At 41.0% G+C, this 22,869-nt stretch overlaps 1 protein-coding gene across 15 annotated transcripts in view; it reads left to right on the top strand.

Annotated features, from left to right (window-relative positions):
• The window catches only part of SYNE1 (spectrin repeat containing nuclear envelope protein 1), a 603,546-nt gene that overhangs the window by 399,464 nt on the left and 181,213 nt on the right, over positions 1-22,869 (top strand). For all 15 annotated transcript variants that reach the window (XM_075596504.1, XM_075596505.1, XM_075596506.1 and 12 more), the window contains 12 exons: positions 828-1,165; positions 2,090-2,234; positions 6,553-6,771; positions 7,580-7,839; positions 9,755-9,920; positions 11,169-11,324; positions 12,429-12,581; positions 13,351-13,533; positions 14,252-14,389; positions 15,133-15,318; positions 18,055-18,177; positions 19,038-19,220. In XM_075596504.1, the coding sequence (XP_075452619.1) occupies positions 828-1,165; positions 2,090-2,234; positions 6,553-6,771; positions 7,580-7,839; positions 9,755-9,920; positions 11,169-11,324; positions 12,429-12,581; positions 13,351-13,533; positions 14,252-14,389; positions 15,133-15,318; positions 18,055-18,177; positions 19,038-19,220 (2,250 nt within the window). The remainder of the gene's footprint in view (positions 1-827; positions 1,166-2,089; positions 2,235-6,552; positions 6,772-7,579; positions 7,840-9,754; positions 9,921-11,168; positions 11,325-12,428; positions 12,582-13,350; positions 13,534-14,251; positions 14,390-15,132; positions 15,319-18,054; positions 18,178-19,037; positions 19,221-22,869) is intronic.

Raw genomic sequence — 22,869 nt, forward strand, 5'->3', positions numbered from 1 at the left:
ATTACATTGTAAAAATCCCTGTCAAAATGTAACCCCTTTCCCACAGAATTACATTGTAAAAATCCCTGTCAAAATGTAACCCCTTTCCCACAGAACCTGTAACTTGAGAGAGTCCTTCTTTATAAAAAAGAATATTAGAAAAACATTTTCATTTCAGCCATTTTAAACAGTCGGGATTTTTTTGCTCAAATCCATTTCTGAGAGAAATCATGAAATTCAATAAAATGCTGATTTATGGAATCTGAAATACAGAATGTCTGAAAGCTACAGTTCATCACTCACCCACCTACACGTGAACTGCTGTAGTTGACAAGGTATACAATTTGATGTAAAAAGTTTAAATCTGAGAGTTTTTAGGAGGATCAGCTTGTGAGACAAAGTAAAATTAAGATAAAAGATAAGGAGGTTATTCATTAACCTGTGATAATGCCGATCACACAGAAACTCCCATTCACTTCTTCAGGCCTTTCATTTTTTGTAGTAGATGTCACTTTCTGCATATTTAACCCACATATGTGTAATGCGGCAATCTTATAGATGTGCACGTTAAAATTGATTTGAAGCAAAAGGTGACGCGGTGTGCTCATTTGCATGTAATTTCCCAGAATCCCTAGCTGCAGTCGATGCATTGCATGCTTAGAGATAATGGTGAAAGGCAGGGTTGCAGACCTGTCTCAGACATATGAATGTGCTCACAAGTGATATTGTTATTGCTGTATGCATAATTAAAGAAATTGTGGTGAGTTACTGTAAAATAATGTTCCTTGGTATTGAGTTGTTTGTGATCTGTTTTCTACTGTTAAATCATTTCTAATTGCTCTTTGTAGACCACACTTGATAAGATGTACATTACAAGTCACAGATACCACCATGCAGTGAAGTCTGCTAATGACTGGCTAGAAGATGTCCATGAGTTATTACAGCAGACAGTCAATGGTATGGATGTAGAAACTGCTGAAGAGATCTTAAGAAATTACACAGAGTTTTTCAGTACAGAAAGCAAATTCAATGGACTCCTGGACGAGCTCCAGGTGCTGGTGTCTGAGCTAGAAGCCTTCCTACAGACCTCAGGTCAAGATCAGCTGAAACACACAGTGACCTCTTTAAAGAAGAAAGGCAAAAAGACAAAGGAACACGCTCAAGCTCAGCTAGGTCTACTACGAAGGTACCTAGTCTATTGTTTGTATCTTCGATAATGCATGTAAAAATTACACTGTGGGTCTTTTAGTAAATAGCTTTCAGAGCTAAGAGAATTGGAGCATTCATGATATTCATACTCAACAAAAGATAATAAATATATTTACTTTTCTCTAAACAAAATGGTTCAGATTTTTTACGCAGGGTTTTTCTTTAAAAAAATAAATCTTTAAATTATTTTATAGGGAAATTACTAAATAAAAACAGGATTAGCTAGCAACTATGAAAAAGGTTGTGCTTTTATTGTGTTATGCATTAGTAATTGTACGAGTAGATGGAGACAGGTTTTATATCCTGACTTTCAAAGTAATGGTTCATTCAGCACGCCTACATACAGATGTAGAAAGACAATACTGTGGTTGAAAAAGCAAAAGTCTCTGGTACCGGGGATAATGTCTGCCACAATTGAGCTGTGAGAGGTCCGTGTTTCCAAATTGGACCCCCCATAGCCTTAATCCTCCTGTGCCTCGATCACCACGGTTGTGTGATGGCGGGTGCCAGTGACACCGGAGACAGGAAGATTAGCTGCATCTGTATTTAACCGTGAGCACCAGTCAATGCAGAAATGAGGAAGTAGAGCCTCAGGTGTTCCTCCAGTTAGAATAGGCTCTAGAAACGTCTTTCCCCTACTTGGGAAGATTTAAGTTTCATCCAACGACTTAACCGGATATTAAAAAGAAGTCAGAGTTTAGGACTGAGGCGTAATGTAGACATTTATACACACTTTGTCTAGACTTTGAAAGGTCAGTTTAATAAATATTACCAGTTACTGTATTTTTAAGGATTGATAGCTTAAAGTTGGTAATCATGATTAAGAAGAAAGTGTATATGTTTACATTAATGTGTATAATACCATAACTGTATATACTTCCAACTTTTTTTGTTTATGAAGATGCACAGTTCAGTGGCATTTGTACCAAGAGGAAAGGCACCAGGTTATAATGTCTTTAAATGAAGCCGAGAAGAAATTATCGAAATTCTCAGTAGCTAAAGATGCTTCCGGTCCCAGAGCTGAAGAGAAACTTGTGGCCCACAAGGTGAGTGCCCAAACCATTCCATTGGTTACAGTTAGGAAGTTTTCTGGCATTTTTACCTGTAGGGGCTACTATATTTATCCACGCAGAAGGGATGCAATCCTGGGGCAAAACAACTACACAGGATGTATCAAAGAAAAAAATCATATGGATCTCAATTAGATAATTTTTCTTTTGACACATAACGTGCAGATTTATTTTACACAGAATTGCACTGCTTTTACCTTGCTAAATTGATGTGTCAAATTATTGAAGCTGCAAAACTAGCAAAATAAAATTAATTTAAAAAAAATGACACCAGGTTATCAGTGACACATTAGAATCATGTACTTATTCTCCCATAGTTAACCTGTTACAAAGGAGAATTGGATATTGCCATGAATGTTCTGTGTAATAGCAGTGAGATCTGTTTTGCTGTTATTGGAGTAGACTTGAATTACCAACACTTCAGTGAGTTAAAAAAATGCCAAATTACTACTCAGGATTTAACAGAAATAACATGCAGAACAGATTAACAGCTACTGTAGTGTAATAAAATGTTTGGAGCCTCACTGATTTTCTTTTTCTAAGATATCAAGAACCTATTTCCATCACCATAAATAAAATATTAGCCTTTCAACCCACCTAGATCTCTTTTAGAAAAATCTAGTTTTGCTTGAGCTATGACATTGATGTGTTCAATGGTCTTAGTGAAGGAAAGGGTCTTTATTCAGACAGGATCAACGTTTTGGTCTAGGACCTTTTGTCAAGACAGAGTCTTTGATAGCACCACTTAGTAAATATGGGCCTCCTGATGTTTTTCATGAAGTTTCAGCTTTCTTACGTAAGGCCCTAACTACACCAAACATGCATGTGGATTGTTTGAGATCATGAAACAGAAAAAGAATGGGGATACTGTATGGTCAAATTGCCCTTATTACTCTTAGGACTTATCTTCTCTTATTTAGTATAGTTGTTTTTTAAGGATTATGGACCTTATTGAATATGGTCAAAGTCAAATAACTGAAATAGCAATTTACGGTGTGCTTTGGGCAACATTGAATAAGATAAACAACATGTGAGAGAAAGAATCCCTAGTGATGCACTCACCTCCACTAATATTTGAAAAGAAATACATTTTAATACTTCAAAGAAAACACTAACTAATATTAAAACCTCAAAAATAGGCGCCTATGTGTTTCACCACCAGTGAAAAAAGAGATAATTTTTCCCACAGACAAGGGATATTGTTATATATCCTAAGTCAATTCATTGGACATGGTCCTATATGAATATATATCCCGCTTAGATCAGACAGAGAGGAACATTAACCCCACACTTGTATGCAAAGGGAGTGTAACTATGAGAGCTGCACAAAGATGCCTGGTATTGCCACTAGTGGCTACAGTATAACATTCATGGTAGATGTTAAACCACTATTGCTATTTGCAATGGAGATACAGCACCGACAAAGTTTATTGCAGCAAATGCCGCCGGTTCACTGGGATTTACTCCGGCTGGTGCTGAGGAAAGTCAGCACATCAGCCGCATCCAGCCGCGTCCCCTCCGTTCCCCCCCCCCCCCCCCCTCCAATCCGCGCGCAATTTAAACATCTTCCCGACCCTCTAGCTGCGCCTGCTGTGCCCCTCTGCTTCCCCGCTCCCCCACTTACCTCACTTCAAACCTTCAGGGGAGTCGGGGAAGCCGGGGAAGCCGGGGAAGCCGGGGAAGCCGGGCGCTCGCTTGACTGTGACGTCACCGACGTCACGCGAACGAGCCGCTTCCCAACGCTTCTCCACGCTGCCGCCACGCATCCTGCCGAGCGGCATTTGCTCGAATAAACTTTGTCGCTACTGTAGTGCATGCAGATATCCCTTGTATTCCCTGCGATATTGCATCCCTAGATTCAACTGTTCTCGAATGAATCCTCAGGGCATTTGCATATTGTTGTTACTTTAGAGCAGGCCTGCCCAACTCGTAAAGTGAGAAGGGCCGAACTGCTCCAAGGAAAAAAAAATTTGGCCGCATGGGTTAAATCATCATCATCATCATCATCATCATCATCATCATCATCATCATCATCATCATCATCATCATCATCTCTCCTCCAGCACCTTTCATCATCATCATCATCCTCATATCTCCCCCAGAACCCCTCACTATCAACCTTTACGATACTCCCCATCTATCTCTCATACCCCCATCTCTCCCCCTCACCCACACAGTACCCCCCTCCACATCAAACACACAATACCCCCTCCACGTTCCCCACAGCCCATTCCATGTCAGCAGCCCCCCCCCAAGTCAGCATCCCATGTCAGCATCCCCCCCCCCACAAGTCAGCATCCCCCCATGTCTCTCTTCCCTCAATATAACACTCTCTCCCCCTCCCCTAAATCACACCCTCTCCCCCTCCTCTCAATATGACTCTCTCCCCCTCCCCTCGATATGACACTCTCCCCCTCCCCTCAATATGACACACTCTCCCCCTCCCCTCAATATGACACTCTCCCCCTCCCCTCAATATGACACTCTCCCCCTCCCCTCAATATGACACTCTCGCCCCCTCCCCTCAATATGACACTCTCTCCCCCTCCCCTCAATATGACACTCTCCCCCTCCCCTCAATATGACACTCTCCCCCTCCCCTCAATATGACACTCTCTCCCCCTCCCCTCAATATGACACTCTCTCTCCCTCCCCTCAATATGACACTCTCCCCCTCCCCTCAATATGACACTCTCCCCCTCCCCTCAATATGACACTCTCTCCCCCTCCCCTCAATATGACACTCTCTCCCTCCCCTCAATATGACACTCTCTCTCTCCCCCTCCCCTCAATATGACACTCTCTCTCTCCCCCTCCCCTCAATATGACACTCTCTCTCTCTCCCCTCAATATGACACTCTCTCCCTTCCCTCAATATGACACTCTCTCCCCCTCCCCTCAATATGACACTCTCTCCCCCTCCCCTCAATATGACAATCTCTCCCCCTCCCCTCAATATGACACTCTCTCCCCCTCCCCTCAATATGACACTCTCTCCCCCTCCCCTCAATATGACACTCTCCCCCTCCCCTCAATGACACACTCTCCCCCTCCCCTCAATAGACACACTCTCCCCCTCCCCTCAATATGACACACTTTCCCCCTCCCCTCAATATGACACTCTCCCCCTCCCCTCAATATGACACACTCTCCCCCTCCCCTCAATATGACACACTCTCCCCCTCCCCTCAATATGACACACTCTCCCCCTCCCCTCAATATGACACTCTCCCCCTCCCCTCAATATGACACTCTCTCCCCCTCCCCTCAATATGACACTCTCCCCCTCCCCTCAATGACACACTCTCCCCCTCCCCTCAATAGACACACTCTCCCCCTCCCCTCAATAGACACACTCTCCCCCTCCCCTCAATATGACACACTTTCCCTCTCCCCTCAATATGACACTCTCCCCCTCCCCTCAATATGACACACTCTCCCCCTCCCCTCAATATGACACACTCTCCCCCTCCCCTCAATATGACACACTCTCCCCCTCCCCTCAATATGACACTCTCCCCCTCCCCTCAATATGACACACTCTCCCCCTCCCCTCAATATGACACTCTCTCTCCCTCTCCTCAATATGACACTCTCCCCCTCCCCTAAATGAAACTCTCTCCCCCTCCCCTCAATATGACACTCTCCCCCTCCTCTCAATATGACACTTTTTCTCCCTCCCCTCAATATGACACTCCCCCCCTGCAACTCACATCACACCCTCCCCCTGCAACTCACATCACTCTCTCCACACCTGCACCTCACATCACTTCCCCCCTGCACCTCACATGTTAGCAGCCCCCCCTCACATGTCAGCAGCCCACCCCCCTCACATGTCAGCAGCCCACCCCCCCTCACATGTCAGCAGCCCACCCCCTCACATGTCAGCAGCCCCCCCCCTCACATGTCAGCAGCCCACCCCCCCTCACATGTCAGCAGCCCACCCCCCCCTCACATGTCAGTAGCCCACCCCCCTCACATGTCAGCAGCCCACCCCCCTCATATGTCAGCAGCCCACCCCCTCACATGTCAGCAGCCCACCCCCTCACATGTCAGCAGCCCACCCCCCCACACATGTCAGCAGCCCACCCCCCCTCACATGCCAGCAGCCCACCCCCCCTCACATGTCAGCAGCCCACCCCCCCCCTCACATGTCAGCACCACCCCTCACATGTCAGCAGCCTACCCCCCCCCCCACCTCTGCACCAGCCCATTTTTCATTTATTTATATAAATATTGAATAAGACCCTAAGTTGGAAAAATTTAGATTGCCATTTTCTGTGTCATTTTCCAGAATCTGGTATCCCTGGTAAATTCTTTCCACGACAAAATCACAGCACTGGAGGAAAAGGCCTCTGAGATGGAGAAGCTAGGAAATAATGCCAGCAAGGCAACCATAAGCAAGTCAATGACAACTGTGTGGCAGCGCTGGACCAGGCTTCGAAGCACAGCCCGAGAGCAGGAGCTGATATTGCAAGAGGCAGTACTGGAATGGAAAGAACTAACTGACAAGGTACAATCTATTATCAGTGTTACACCTATTGTGGATAAGCTAGTAATGTTGATATATGTCCGCATTACTGTATATCATTGTGATTTACTGGGCACGGGAAAGATTTGGGAAACATAGGGCCATGTTCATTAAACTCTGAAGGGAGATTTCACCCGGATAACATCTCTTCACCCTTTTGAGGAAAAGGTAAGGAAATAAGGAAGCGTATTGCATCTTACCATCAAATGTCTATTAGCTGTAACCTAGTAGCTTTTGTCAATGCAATTTACTTTTTGCCACTTAGTGCTGATAACAAACACCCTTAATTGGCTCTTTAACGGTTTTCTGTAGCCCTGAATGTACCGCGACTCAATGAGGATGTAGCCGTGGCTTTTGAGAGAAGCTGGAACTCAGCACACAACCTTCAAGCATGAAACAAAATGGGTTACCTCTGTATATTACGGCCACGGTATACAGAACCAAACCAGCCTTGATGCCACCTTGCACACAAAAACTACATAAGGCCATGCACATTTGATCAAAATGTAACCCGTTTACCATTGGCATTTCAAGGGCATACCCATTGTGTGGGAAAGGTTTGAGTGTAAGGTTTCCAAATTATGTGTGGTACTGAGTCTTTATAGCGTGAGTATAGAGCTTATTGGACACACTAAATAGAATGTTGGAAATCATGGTCATTAATGTTTCTGAACAAATAACTGTATGCTACACCCTGAGCAGTTACTGTAGCTGTTACCTTGCTACAAACATAATTTCCATGTGATTTTTTTCAGGAGTTGTTGCAATTACTACATCCTTTTTTTCACAGATACAAAAATCTACTCTGTTGATTGATCAGCTGCAAGATCGCCTACCAGAAAGCTTAACTGAAAAGGCATCAAAGGCTGACTTGGTGGAGCTACTGGAAAACCATGAAACTTTTACTCGAGAGTTGGAGCAGGAGCACTCGGCACTTACCCTGCTAAGGCAGCATACTGTAAATGGTGTCCTAAGAGATGTAGAAACGGACTCCCCAGAGGATCTGCCAGTAATGCATGAAATTAAAGCAATGCAAGACAGATGTACTAAGTAAGAAATAAATACAACAGCATTACTTGACTAAGCACGTATGAACTGCAAACTGAAATATAGTCGTAACAATTAGGTACTGTACTTTGTTGACAAACAACACAGAACCCCAGCCAGCTCATTTGTTGTGGCTCACAGGCTTACAATGCTTTGTCCAAAGGGTTAAACTAAATGACCCTTTTTGAAGATAATATATAAGTATTTTACTGTGTATTTTTGTCATATTGAATGTAGCATTGGGCTTCTCTGTTGCTTGTACTACTTTGTTGGTGACAGTTTCTTAAAAGTGCAACGGCACAGTTCCCTAAAAATGGACATTATACAATATAAAGCAATTTTGAGGACTGTCACTATCATATCAGTGTACCCAATGTTCCTCTCCCTAAACGATTTGGGTGCAAACACTGTATGAGAAAACTCTCTTATTTTCTTTCAATAAGATTTGGATAGCAAAAATAGAGGTGTTACACACTATCAATGACCATGGAAAACTTAGCAATGGTATGTGAGTAGGGCCTTTAAGTTATCTTTGGATGAGGAAGCATAATACACTGCCAATTCCGGAGTATTAGCCATCAGGAGGAAATAGATGCACGCATACAAAACATGTTTTCATCTCTGAATTGCGATACGCACGAGAATTTGTTTTCTGAGATCCGTTATCTAAAATTGGTTTCATTTAAATATATGCTCATTGTAGATATGTTCAGATACATCACTCCTTCTAATAATGCTTCAGCGATTGTATAGATTTCAGAGCTTTGGACTGTAATGAGTTGCCCATCCCCATTTTGAGTACTTTATTTTCATGACCAATTTCATTTAAGTATTATTTTAGGGACCATCTTAAATTAGTAATACTACACCCCCCCGCCCTCCTTTTTATTTATTTTTTAACATTCTTTATTTCTATTTTTATATGTAAAGTATGTGACAATGTATTATTCTACATTGTAACCTAAGCTGGCAAACAGTTGGTGCTCCTGTTATAAATCTGTAAACATCCTAATTGTGTGCCTAACATAATAGCTGCTTCAGTCAGTGTACTGTAGTTCAGCAGCTACAATGTATCATTATATTGCTAAAGTAACATTATCTATGGTTACAGTTTACAGCTGAAACGGCTGGGAATATTGGTAACAAATGATCACAAACAGGAAAGGGTTACCAATATCTTGCACTGCTTGGGAAGTAGGCTAAAACCTGCTATAGAAATCAAAGGATGCTCAGTATATTAAAACCTGTTAAAAAATGGCATTAAGAGTTGAATATATATATGGTAAAGAAACAGCAAGCACTCCAATGTAGATATTAAAAAAAAAAAACTAGTGCTAATCCCATAAATAATGTAGAGACTATATGTTTCCATCCAGCAGGGCAGTAGAACAGCAAAGAGATGCAGCACTCAGAGGTAAGTAAGCACAACAATGTATTGAAACAGACACAAAGTTCCAACGTTTCGATCCCCAGAGGGATCTCCTTCCTAGGGGTGTGCATCCCCTCTAGGGATCGAAACGTCGGAACTTTTTGTCTGTTTTAATACATTGTTTTGTATACTTACCTCTGAGTGCTGCCTCTCTGTGCTGTTCTGCTGCCCTGCTGGATGGTAATGTTAGATATCTATCTATCTATATATAAAAAAAAATTTAAACAGTCACTATTATCTAATACTACTGAACTGATTTATTTAAAAAAAATCAACTTAAGATTTCACATGTTTTGCTGCTTTAAAGCACAGTATGAACATTAAAAGACATTACACTCCATGGAATAGGTCTTTGACAGTTTTGCCAGATGTCATCAAAAGGAAGGCTATATGACTGCTCCATAAACACTCAAACACACTGAACACATGTGAATAACCATTTTTTGTAGTAAAAGTATGATCATTATTCTCTCAAATTCATTTTTAAAGCATGCGACAGAAAGTGAAGAAAAGTAGGAAGCTTGTAGAACAGGAACAGAAGGAGAGAGAGGACGTGGAGAAAGAACTAAATGCAGTGAAGACGTGGCTTAAGGAAACCAAGGACTATTTATTGAATCCTGCTTCGGAAGCAGATGTGCAACTGGAAGAGTTGCAGGTACAGCACTTGGGGACTAAAACACTTAAATATAACAAGGATGTGCAATGTTTTATTTGTCCTTATACTCGCTCTGGCCAAAAATGGGACCTATCATAAAACAAAGATTTTTATTTGTTTTTTTTTTCACTCTAGTTTGTATTCTAACCACACTGGGCTGGACATCTATAATTATTTCAATTGTCATAAAACAAGTAAATTTAAATACTGGTTTTACATCTTTACATTAACTTAACAGTGGCCTCAGACATCTCAAACAACATAAATCAGAATTTCTGTGATCTCATCCATCTTTATAAAGCTTGGGGAAGGGGCCAGTTTTAATGATTGTGGTTGCACCAAGTGTTAACATTATACAGTATATACAAGAACAAAAATGATAAACAAAACTCACGGTCAGATAGAATAATATAGTTATGCTAAATGCAGGCTGCAAAGGAACATAAGAAGGACCCAAAATCCTCCTACATAATAACCAACTAAGCTAATAGTGGGCAGCCCCATTTGCAGCAGGAGAGGAGAGAGCTAGAGACTACTATTGCTGCTCTATACGCTGTGGTTTGATTTTGCATTATTGTGTACTCACCTCACATTCTCTTGTTTTGCTGCTTTTACAGTGTACCTTAGCATTTTTTGCTTGTTAGATTATCTTTTGTTGCTTAGTTAACTAGGGCTTATTTTGTTCATTGTTTTAGGATTACAGGTGTAAGGGAAGTACCTCTTGTTCCTTTAGGGACAAGGGGGAACGGGCCTGAGGAAGGGGCTTGTCCCCGAAATGTTGCCCCCCTGTTTATCCCCCATTGTGTACACACAGTCCCTCCTTTTTCTTCACTTCCACATTGTCCCAGTTTTTTCCTATTTTTTAGTGTGCTTTGTTCTATTGTGTTGGTGTCACTTTGCTCCTTGTATATAACTTGTGCATTTATTAAATATTCATTTGATTTGGCATTTCCCACTTGTTGTTACTTTTCCTATAGTCAGAGCATGCTGGAACTATTAGCTTTGTTGATTATACAGTATATGATCAGCAACACTAATGTACCATTTGCATGGGCTCCTAATCGTATATAGTAATTACATGGTTTCAGTGTTTTTTTTAAAGTTAGTGCATAAGGATAGATAGATAGATAGATAGATAGATAGATAGATAGATAGATAGATAGATAGATAGATTGATTGATTGATTGATTGATTGATAGATAGATAGAGCTGTGATCAAAATGGTTAAAAAAGTGTTTTTTCCCTAAGGTTCTCCATGATGAATTGACATCTCATCGTCACAAAGTGGAAAAATTGTCTGAGGAGCAGCAGAATAAATATTTGGAGATGTATACAATTCTACCTTCAGAGCTCTCATTACTACTTGCTGAAGTGGCATTAGCTCTGGGAACCATAAATGAAGAGGTAAATCTGTACATAAGTGACAAAAGTCTGATGTATATGAAAAATGTGTGTTTATATTGATGACATATAGAACCATATTTAATAAACTGTGCAATTCCATAAGACCCTTTCCGGCCCATGAATGGGATGTACGGGATCTTCGGGTGTGGAGAAGTATCCTATGGAGTAGCACCACTTAATTAATATGGTGCATACCCTATTATTCCATTGTTTAGCATCAAATAAAATAAATGCCTTTTTTCAAATTCAGTACAATTAATACAACTTCCTTAAAGCAGCAGCAGTCCAAGCTGCCGCCCCCCCCCCTTTAATATGTGCATCAATACAATCCACACAATGATAAGTAATTAGCTAAGTTGCCGATCGATCCGTTCTCCTGTGATCGATCGGCTAAGATTCAGCTCGGGCGTTTACTAAATGGCTTTCAGTGCAGCAGAAGATGCAAAGTTCTGTGGGGAAGATCATGTGACCAGGCAGGCACTAGATACCATAGGTGCACTGCTAGAGAGAGGGCAGGGCTCAAAAGGGGGTGTGCCAGAGCCTGTTTCAGAAGAGGATGGGGGTGTGACTTTGTAAATGGTTGCTATAGAAACAAAAAATGCTTGTTACATTATAATGCATTAAAATGTCATTCAGGATTGGTTTTTTTTTTAAATGCTACAAGTATTTTCTCATAGTACAGAACTGATTTATTTTTTAAAAAAACACACACATGTAGGGTATTGCTTGGTCTGCAGCTTTAAGTGAGCAACTTACTTCTCCTATCCCCCCATATAACCACATCACAGTAATAAGCAACCGCAGTCAATGTAAAGTTTTGTATGGAGGACTTAGTCTAAATTATACTTTTAATCTTTTATTCATATTTACTAAGATGTGCCACTCCATAATACACATTCTAGTGCCAGAAGAAACCTTACAGCTCATTCACTTAAATGGGACCATAAGGTGTCTTCAGGTGGGAAAGGAGTTTTATGGATTAGCACTTCTTAGCAAATATGCCCTTTGTCTTGGAGCTGAATGCTGAAAGGTATCCAAATGGATCACTTATGCAATACTTTTGTGATTTATGCTGATTATTTCTGTCTCCTTTCCATAATTCAGATTCAAATAAAACAGAAAGAAGCCCAGCAGACCCAAGCATTGCATCGGGAGTTTAATCAGCAGATTATAGAAATTGAGGAAGAGCTCAAAACGATTTTATCAAAACTAAAAGAAAAGACAAATAATGTGGCTCAAGCTAAAAAAGAGCAGAGGGTGAGTTAGAACAATCCTATTTCCAGATCGTTCTACACATTGTATCGTGTGGCTCGATTTATTAAGTACGATAGCCATGAATGATTGTTAGCACTCGTGTGGGGAATGGTCTTAACATCCAATGGCATTTCCACTTTGATGCCAAAGCCATCTTTGAAGGGAAACTCATGTCTTTATGAATTGGGTCTCCTCACATAGAGACATTATAACCTTTTAGAAACTATAGTCCAATTCCCTTGATATAACTCTATTTTGAATAGAGCTTTAGGCCCCTAAGAAATGGATTCATTGTTTTAAATCCTCAAACTAACATTGCAAAGGCAGTGAATGTACTATTTGAATGAGTACTTTCGCTTTAATACATTTCCATTATATCTTGCTCAGCAAGACTGGTGTAGCTCTTTAAAATGATTGATTTATTAAATGTTTACTCCTAGATCCAGTCTAGTTTTGTAAGGCTATATATACATTCCAAACATTATTATGTTATTAATATATTTTAATAAAGCTGTATTTTTTAAACATGTGACAACAGATAAGGAACTTTGCCAAATAGTTTTAATAATTCAAGCTAATTATCCATGTACAATCCTATTGTTTCTTTGTTTCTCACGCGAATACTGAGATCGCAAGCTTTTCTGCGCAGGGAGTCACCTCTCCCACTGATTACATTTATGTCTGTATAATAATAATAATGTTTGATGTTAACCTAAAATACAAAACATGGTGATATCTCTGTGAAAACATGTTTGTTTTTTTATTAATATAGATCCTATGTGAGGAGTTGGACAACTGCAACATAACATTGGTGGAACTGGATGCAGCGGTACAAGATTTTGCTGAGCAGAACCATTTACTGGCTAAGCAACTGACTGACAACATAGGGAAACTAACTGAGCTTCAACAACAGGCTAACAGACAAGCTGAATACAGAGCTGGCAAACTGAAGCAGGTACTTACAGTATTAATCATGTACTAAGAAATACACCAGGGGCAGCTAAGAAATGTTATCATGCAGATAACATGCACTCCGTTGTCTTCTTAGTTGTTGTTTTTTTTTGTTTTTTTTTACTAAATCAATATTTTTGTCCTAATATCTGGCCTCTATCAAGATGTCCCACATTAGAGATAATGGGCCATATTTACAGAGCGATGCTAAGCCATAATGCAGCTTCTGACCCATTCACTTTGCTTAGAAAATATGGCCTGTTGTCTCTAAGGTATTATATGTTTGCACATACTGTACCCAATTTAGGATTGAAGCATGTTAGTTTAACTGGTTATTTCATAGTGCAGATGCAGACCTATTTTAAGTAACTTAGGACACCATTTTCTAAGCAGTGCTAAATGGTAAGTAGTAAATACGTAAATTGTAAATATAGCTGTTATTGTACATTCTGGGATGCATGCAAAATTATTAAAAAACAATACATGCAGATTAGCTGTCTGAATAATGTATACATGAATGCATTGTGTTCTCTTCACAAATATAGAGAGGCCTGTTTTCCTTCATCTTTATCAAATATTTAAGTCTGACCCCTTCCTTGAGAGGATACAGTGGCAAGGTTTGTGGAAGACAATGGTAGGAAGATAGATAAAGGATATCCCATCCAACACTGAAATGGATTATTCCAACCCTGTTTTGGTATTTTATCTATTCCATTTTTCAGTCTGCTGTTCAATTGGAAGAATACAACGAGATGCTGGAATCCATACAGAAATGGATAGAAAAAGCAAAGATACTAGTGCATGGACACATCTTGTGGAGTTCAGCAAGTCAACTTCGTGATCAGTCTATGGCTCACCAGGTTAGCCAATATTATCGCTAAGTTATAAATGCCTAGCTGCCTAACACGCCCAACTGAGCCCGCATTTTTCTATCTTCCCTAAGCACTCAGCTCTTCGTTCCATGAATTCCACCTACCAGGATGTCCATGTAAAACATGTAGAATTGGGAAATATTTATTCATTGACTGATGTTGTTTGAGAATGGAGTTTCAAAACATTTCGCTGCATAGATATAATGTTTTTCATCTATTTTACTTATAAAATGTTTTAGCAGGAAATAATACACTGAGAGTTAGTTATCTCTTGTTTTCAAGTATGTCCTGGACACAGAATTATGATGACAATACATGGTTACATTAAATGAACAGAGGTTATCCAGTACAGTCAATTCACAGACATTTCATGGAGAGTTAGAGATAATATATGATTATGGGCGTACGTAACAGTTACACTTACCCAACATGTTTACATTGTAACATCGCCGGAAGAAGAGATCAGTGTATCTCGAAAGCTCGCACAAATAAAAACATTTCGTTAGCCACAGAACGGTATCATCTATTTATTTTTTGATTATTGAAGCTCAGCTAACATGGTACTGATACCTCTACATGTATATATATATATATATATATATATATATATATTCAATATCTATCTTTTAAGTGAATGTTTTAACATTTCTAGTATTTACAACAGCAACAAATAAATTAGAAAAGCTATGCACATATACACCTGTAGTAAATATAAATGTTCTATTTATTAGGCTATGTTGGAGGAATCTAGAGAAATTCACAGTGATCTGGAGGCTATGAATGAAAAGATAGAATATCTGGCAAGTGTGTATTATACAGAAGGGATGTCTCAGCAAGTGACAGAGCTGGGGCGCCAGACGGAAGAGCTTCAGCAAGCAATCAGACAGCGTCTACAGAACATCCAGGATGCAGCTAAGGTATTCCAAAAAGATAGTGCTTGTCGTCGCTTTTTGGGGTCTTAGGCCGTGATTATACAGGAAAACGCGTATGGCGCCGCTTGTAGCAGCACTATGCAGGGCCAAAACAAATACTATGCATCCCCTTAAAACGCTTATACCAACCACGACTGTTGCGCCACATGCTACTGCAATACGAGCGACAGTTGATGCGTTTTCCAAATTTGTTTCCTGGTTGCGACCGCCGCGTCACGTGACACAACTGTCCAATAAAAAAAAAACAGATTTTAGCCTGCTGTTGCGTGTGCAGATGTCACTCTATGACGTCGCAACTGTGATGTCACAGATGCGCACGCATTGCAGTTCATCAGTATAATCAGAGCCTTAGAGAGGAACAGTTTGGGTCATTTAAATTAATATCTTATGTAACATGCGTTCCCCGACTCTCTGGGAGATTTCACTGTTACCTGTACTCTTGTTGTGCTGTACCTGTGAGGCTTACAGGATTGCTAAGTGTCCGCCGATGGTAGTGGGGAAGACAAGACAGGCTTTTGGATATAGAGCTCTCATCTTGTTCTGGATGCAGCGCCTCACTTCCCAGAAGGCCCCGTCACTGCTTGGTGCAGTCCCTACAGGAAAACCATGTTGCACTCCCCCTGATAAACTGCAGTCACAGGCAGGAGTATAAAACCAGCAACTGGTCTTTATTGAGTACAGCCGTACACATCAACAATGCCTTTTCTTCTAATCCCTGGACTCAACCCCCAGGGCTTGAGGCCCCAAAGGTCTATCCCTCACTCCCATACTCCCTGGTGGGGTATGGGATAGGTGTTCCCACTGCCCTGCGGGAGGGCTCTCTCTCTCTCTCTCTCTCTCTCTCTTCCCTGAGGAAGGAGAACTCTCTAAATTTGAATCTGCAGCTCCTTTTGTACCCAGGTGGGTCCTAGGTCTGAGCCCGTGATAGGACAGTACCCAGGCCTTTGGCCCACCCTTCCTGTCACTCAAGGGAGTTGTTTACTACTGCAGCAGCAAGGGCATAGATATGAACCTAACACTGCCTGCGCTGGTACCAGGGCTTAGGTGTTCTGTAGGGCAGATTAGTAGCCATGGGGATACATGGTTACACTTACTGTACTTTGTATAAAACCCATTGTTACGTTTTACATTGCATCTCTGGACCATGACAATCCAATACCATACATGAGTGAGATCTGTGGATTCAGAACTGATGACCTCTTCCATTTTAGTGGAATGATTCAGATTGCAATACTAAAAAGGAAAAAGGCCTCCTGGGCTTGTAGAATTACCCTTAGTCAAATGTGCTGTAAAATCCTATGTGTTGCATACCGTGCACTGTACTGTAATTGTGAAGCGCTTTGCATGCCATTGGGAGAAAAGCACTATATGAAATAAAGTTATTATTATTATTTATAGCAGCACCAATGTCTACTTAATAAATACACCACTGACGCTACAACATCCATTTGACAATAAATAGTAGATGCCCATATATTTCTCTCAAAAGTAGGATTCTTAGGACACTCAAAAGTTCAGTCTCAGGAAACCAGTCTTTGGTTAATTTTATTTGCATTGATTCCAAAGAGCTTGATGTAAATTAGAACTATCACCACGCTCGGATTAATAAGCTATGGGGAAATATGTTACAGTAGCTCCAGACTGCAAGATGAATTGTATGATGTGACTTTCATGGCCCAGTCAAATAATGATGGATACTTTAGAAATCCTTAATCTCTCTATAAACATCTTATATATTACAAAATGTCTACTTTGCAAAAAAAATGTGCTCTGCTTGGCTTTTCTATACGAAGTATTAGAGTTGCTGAGGCAGAATGTTGACTGCTGAAAAAGGAGTACCGACATTGACTCAGTATCATTGAGTTAAGTTACCCAATATGCACAGTCCTAACTTGAGCCACTACAAATGTTACTTATGAGAGTTTTTTTAATGACTGCCTCTAATTAGTAAAACATTTCATAGAGGCAGAACTTTGAAACACAGTCTTTAGTTTTTAGAAGATATACCTTGGGACAATATGCACTTATTATCCCAAGGAATAGCGTCTAAAAACTAAAGATGGTGTTTCAAAATGTTGCCTTTATACAATATTATTTTCTACATGCCAAGCACAAACTGAGCTGGTTCACATTACATTTACTACTTGGTATGTTTAAACTTTAACTCACACCTTAATGGTGCGGGTCCCCCAACATTATTTTTTTTATTTTTAAATGACTTCTTCAACATGCTGTAGAAAAGGCTGTCTGTTTTTAGCTCTCTAGTTATTTCCTTGCTCAATGAATTTTAAATTGTGTTTTTGATTTAAAAAATTGAGCCCCAAACTAAAGATAAAATGGCTTCTAATCCTGTCATTTTGTGACATCACTTGACTTCAAAGAGCCTTTTCTGAGATGACACGTTCTCTAATGGGTCTCTTTATAGTCTACTTGGTAAACAGCTCTGTGCTACCTGGTGGAGTGGAGAATGTGCCACATAAACACTTTACTCTAGGCACAGGTCTCTTAAAAAAAAGTCGACATAAATTAAAAAACCGCTAGGAGTTTCTTTTAAAATACACTCGGTAATCTGTTTTAAAGGGCATCAAATTGAGTTTACTTTCATTTTTTGGTGGGGGACCAGTATCTTCAACTGACTTTTCACCATTCAACAGAATTTCACTGACGTTTAACCATTTAATTGCATAAAGTGTAATCATAATGTTGGACTTATTTTGCCAGGATATGAAAAAGTTTGAAACAGAAGTAAGAGCCTTACAAGCTGCACTGGAGCAAGCCCAAACCACCTTGACCTCACCAGAGCTTGGACGCTTAAGCCTAAAAGAACAACTTTCTCATAGACAGGTAATGTCTGATCAAACTACATAAATCATTACTCCAAAATCAGTCCTACTTTTTGATAAATGCATTAATGCATTATCAACTGGGAATATATATCTATATCTATATCTATATATCTATATATATATATATATATATATATATATATATATATATATATATATATACACACAGTAGCCAATCCAATTTGCTTTGTGACTTCGGTTTGTCACAATAATGGCAGCGCGAGTATTATCAGCATTATGTAAGTCCTGGCTGCGTCTTCACTGAGCCACTTCTAATTTATTTACCATCAAGATATTTACTCATGATGAGTTAGGTTACATCTCTACCTACAAGCATATAGGAGGGAAGTGAGAAAATGGTAGTGCTGTATGTACAAACATCCTCATAAATGTTATGTACAGTACAAGGTATATTTCCCTCCAATAGAGTTATCCTGTAAGACTGTATGTAACCTATATTCACAATGTCAGATGCTACTGTAGCAGTATATCAAGCCAAAAACAATGATTGCATGGTTTCCAATCTTATAGGGATATAAACTCAATATTGAATTGGTACTGTATACCGTAAATGCTTAGTTAACTAAACTGTCGTAAGTGGCCTTCCTCGAACCTTATACTTAATACAAATAGCCAGTTCTCCGTAAGTTTTTTTTTTTAACTTCTTCCATAATTTGAAAGGTGCGCTCTCACTCGTCAGCAACACATAAATATTTATGTGCGTTGTTTCTTCGTCAAAATGTAAAAATATAGGTTTGTACATTATAAATCTAAGGTTTGGGATTTCTTATATAAGATAAAGTGGATGTTTCTGTCGTTCGACTTGCAACTAATTGTAAAACCTATTGAATTTTGCAGCATCTTTTGTCTAAAATGGAGTCTCTAAAGCCAAAGGTTCATGCAGTCCAGGTTTGCCAAAGTGCCTTACGAATTCCTGAAGAAGTTGTCACTAGTTTGCCAATATGCCACACTGCCCTCCGACTGCAAGAGGAGACCAGTCGTCTTCAGCACACAGCCATCCAACAGTGCAACATTATGCAGGCAAGTGCATCCAGTTGAACTTTTGGCATTGAAACTATACAATATTCAGAGCTGTCAAGGGTCCCAAACATTTAAGTGTGAGAATGGCCTAACACAGGGGTGCGCAAACTGGGGGGGTGCGAGATTTTTTTTTGTGGGGTGCATTGGTTACAGAGGCCCCACGCTCTTCAGCGTGAGACCTCTGAAACTCACTTACCTGAATTGAGCCGGCTTCAGGCCACGCATCGCCATGGTAACGTGGTGTCAAATGACGCCGTGGGGTCACGTGACGTCACATGGCCCCGCAGTGTCATTTGACACCACATTAAAGATAAGGGGGCGCAACACAGGAGGAGAGCAGAAAGGGGGCGCCAGTGCAGAAAGTTTGTGCACCACTAGCCTAAAACATGCGTGACATTTTTGTGAGACTCCACTTCACTTTTTGTATCCGGATGTGAGGTTTGCGACACTGGAAAGCAAACCTAGTAATGTGAGGAGTGGGATCAGTGGTATTGGGGGTGGTCTCAGTGATACATGGGGCGGTCCATGACATTGGAGGTGGGGTATGATGTTGGGGGCAGAGTTTAGGGCTGTGACTCAGGGTCTCCCAGCACCGTGAGATTGACTCTGCATGAGACGCAGCCCTAAATTCTGCCTCCAACATCATACCCCACCTCCAATATGAGACCTGCGCATACTGCATGAGACTTGACAGGGCTGCTTTTTTATAGAAACATTAATATTGACGACAGATAAGAACCACTTGGTCTGCCCATTAATTTCACTGTGTAACCTTAGGATCTCCTTGTGTCTATGCCACTTAATAATACTAATAATACTAACTTATATTATTGCTGTTGTATATTGTACTTATTTCAAGCTCTAACAGCTCATATACTTAATACAATCCCCTTTATGTGGGAAAACAGCACTTAGCATTGCGTTAGTGAGTGTTGAAGATACACTTTAGCACTTGGAGCTGGGCCTATGTTTTGGAGGGTAAAGGGCTATATTTACTAGGCAGTGCTAATCTATAAAACACCTTACATCTAAATCAAGTGAAGATGCTAAGTGAACTTGGTAAATTTCACACTTTAGTTCCCGAAAAAGTTTCCTTCAATTCAAAAGTTTACGAAAAGTTCACTAAGTGCTAAAAAGGCAGTGGGCATTGCATTTCCGCGTAATTTTCTTTGCTGTCGCAATTCCCTCAAACTTCAAAAAAAAAAATCATTTTAAAAAGCAGCATGGCTGCTATATTGTTAATTTAAAAACATCGAAATAGTGAATTTTAAACAATTTGTCTGTTTTACTAGAACTTTTGGTTTCAAAAGTTCTAGCAAAATATTTGCGGGTTTTGCAAACTTTTCACACATCTTTATTAGGGACTATGGGGGCCTTACGATTTACTACCCCTTAGCATGTGCCAAAATGTTGTAACATGCAAAATAACATGTACAGTATCATAATATTTTAGCATTTTCAATTTACACAGCACTGTAAACAGTAGAACAATTCCATTATATCATTTAAGTCAATAAACTACTGTCACAATAATAAGACTATATATACTTTTTAAATCGATTACTTATATATTTTTGTGGATTAATGTCTTATGTGTAAACCAGTGCATTTTCATGTTAACTTTCTAACATCCTGATGATTAAACATGAAACATGCCATTATTATGGGTAATACAGGTAGGAAGATAAATGAATAACTATATGTAGCCGAGCCTCCCTTTCCCCTACCATAGGTGCGGGGAAGCTGGCGGCTAGGTGCCGGGGCCCCGTGCGATTGGGGAGCGCTCTGGTGCTCCAATGCAGATGGCCATCTTGAAATGTCGCGCCTGCGCAGTACGGGCGTCACGCATGCGCACTACGGGCGTTGCGCATGCGCAGTGTGTGCAGAGTTGCGGCGGCCATCTATAGTGGCTTCGCAAGAGCCGCGCGGGACTACATGTCCCATAGTGCTTAGGGAGATAGGCACCACATGGGGCATATGAGCCAATAGGGCTCGAGGAGAAGGGGATAGTTTGGCGTGCAAACCCATATGTGCCAGTCGGACGGGGGACAGGAAGTAGACAGGTAGGGTCCAGGAAGCAGTGCTTCCCTGAACTAGGCCAGGACTCACCTCCAAGACAACGCGGTGCAAGTGCTTCCAGAATGGTCCTGCAGCGGATCGTTGAGAGCCTGCGGCCCCCAGCCACCAATATGGTGCAATTTTACTGTGTGTCACGCGGGGGCTAATGCCCAAGCCCTGATACGGGCCTTAACCAAAGCTTACTATGTTATGATGCCATTGCTCTAATGGCACAGTTTCATGTCCTTATAGAAAATGAGGGGGCTTCAATTGGCCCTTTGGAACCTGGTAAATAAAAAGCTTATCTGAGTATTCGAGGCAGATGACTTCCGAACCAAAACAACTCCTGTGAGGAGCGTTGCCTATGCACCCAGTTGCCATTTGGATCAGCTGCACCCTTTGTACGGATCAGCCTCTTAATTTTGAAGATCTAATGGATCAAGTACAAGCTCAAGTTGCTATCTTTCGAGTCCATACTTCCAAGACGTCACGGAGGTCTTCCAAAGGAGAGAGTAAGGGAACCCCCTCCAAGAAACCAAGTGCGAAGGCAGATCCCGAGGAGGATATTCCCCCAGAACCCCCTCGCCAAACACCCCAGACGCCTCGACGCTCGGTTCCTAACTCTGGCTTCAGAACGACCCAGAACACCAATTGATTCAACTGTCACCAAGAAGGTCATTTAGTCCAGGACTGCCTGAAGTAAGATACATCCACCCCTGGAGCCATGGCCTTCACCGTGCATTCAGCAGAACAGCCATCCACATCCTCGGATAGTGCCCCCGTGCCTAGTCCTGAAGAGGAGGCCCCACCGGATGCCTACAATCAAGTAGGACCAGCAGCCATAGTAGTGGAGGGTATCTACTCTTCAATGTTGCTGGACACTGGGTCTTAAGTGACTATTATTTACCGGCCATTCTATGACCTGCATTTAAAGCATCTGCCAATGCAGTTGGCCAAAAAGATGAAGTTATGGGTGTCACGGTAGACCAGGTGTTTTAACACCATTTATTTTTAAGGGATCAATCACAGGGCAAAACAAGACAGTGAAATAAAATGAGGATTATTTTGGATAAGACCTCGGAAACACACGACAATACAAAATACAAAAATATACACACTTATGGGGGTTGGGGAATGAGATCTACTTTCCTAGGTGCAGGGACCCTCTTCAAATGGGTTTACCCTGTCCGCTTCTCTGCTTCAGTATATCAGAGTGCTGCACACAGCAGCCACTCTGACATGTACCTCCAGCTGGTCACAGTCCAACTTCACACCCCATTCCCAGAGTGTCTTTCTGATGGTCTCCACACTCCTTCCCAGAGATGGACATCAGATGGTCTCCACACTCCTTCCAAGAGCTGAGCTTCAGATGGACTGATCAGCAGTGTTCCTTGTATACCCCTTGGTGGCTATCCTTTAACATTGAGCAAGGCAGCCAGCCAAGAGAAACAGTGCCGGGGGCTCAGACCTAATAACTGATTCAATTAACTAATCCCCTACCTTTGTTCTGATCTATTTCTATGGAGAGCTTCAACTGAGTGAATTACTTAGTCTTTCTCCATAGAAATGACAGTCACAGTGAAATATCTAA

Source organism: Ascaphus truei, chromosome 4 (assembly GCF_040206685.1).
Source record: "Ascaphus truei isolate aAscTru1 chromosome 4, aAscTru1.hap1, whole genome shotgun sequence".
NCBI classification, from domain to species: domain Eukaryota; kingdom Metazoa; phylum Chordata; class Amphibia; order Anura; family Ascaphidae; genus Ascaphus; species Ascaphus truei.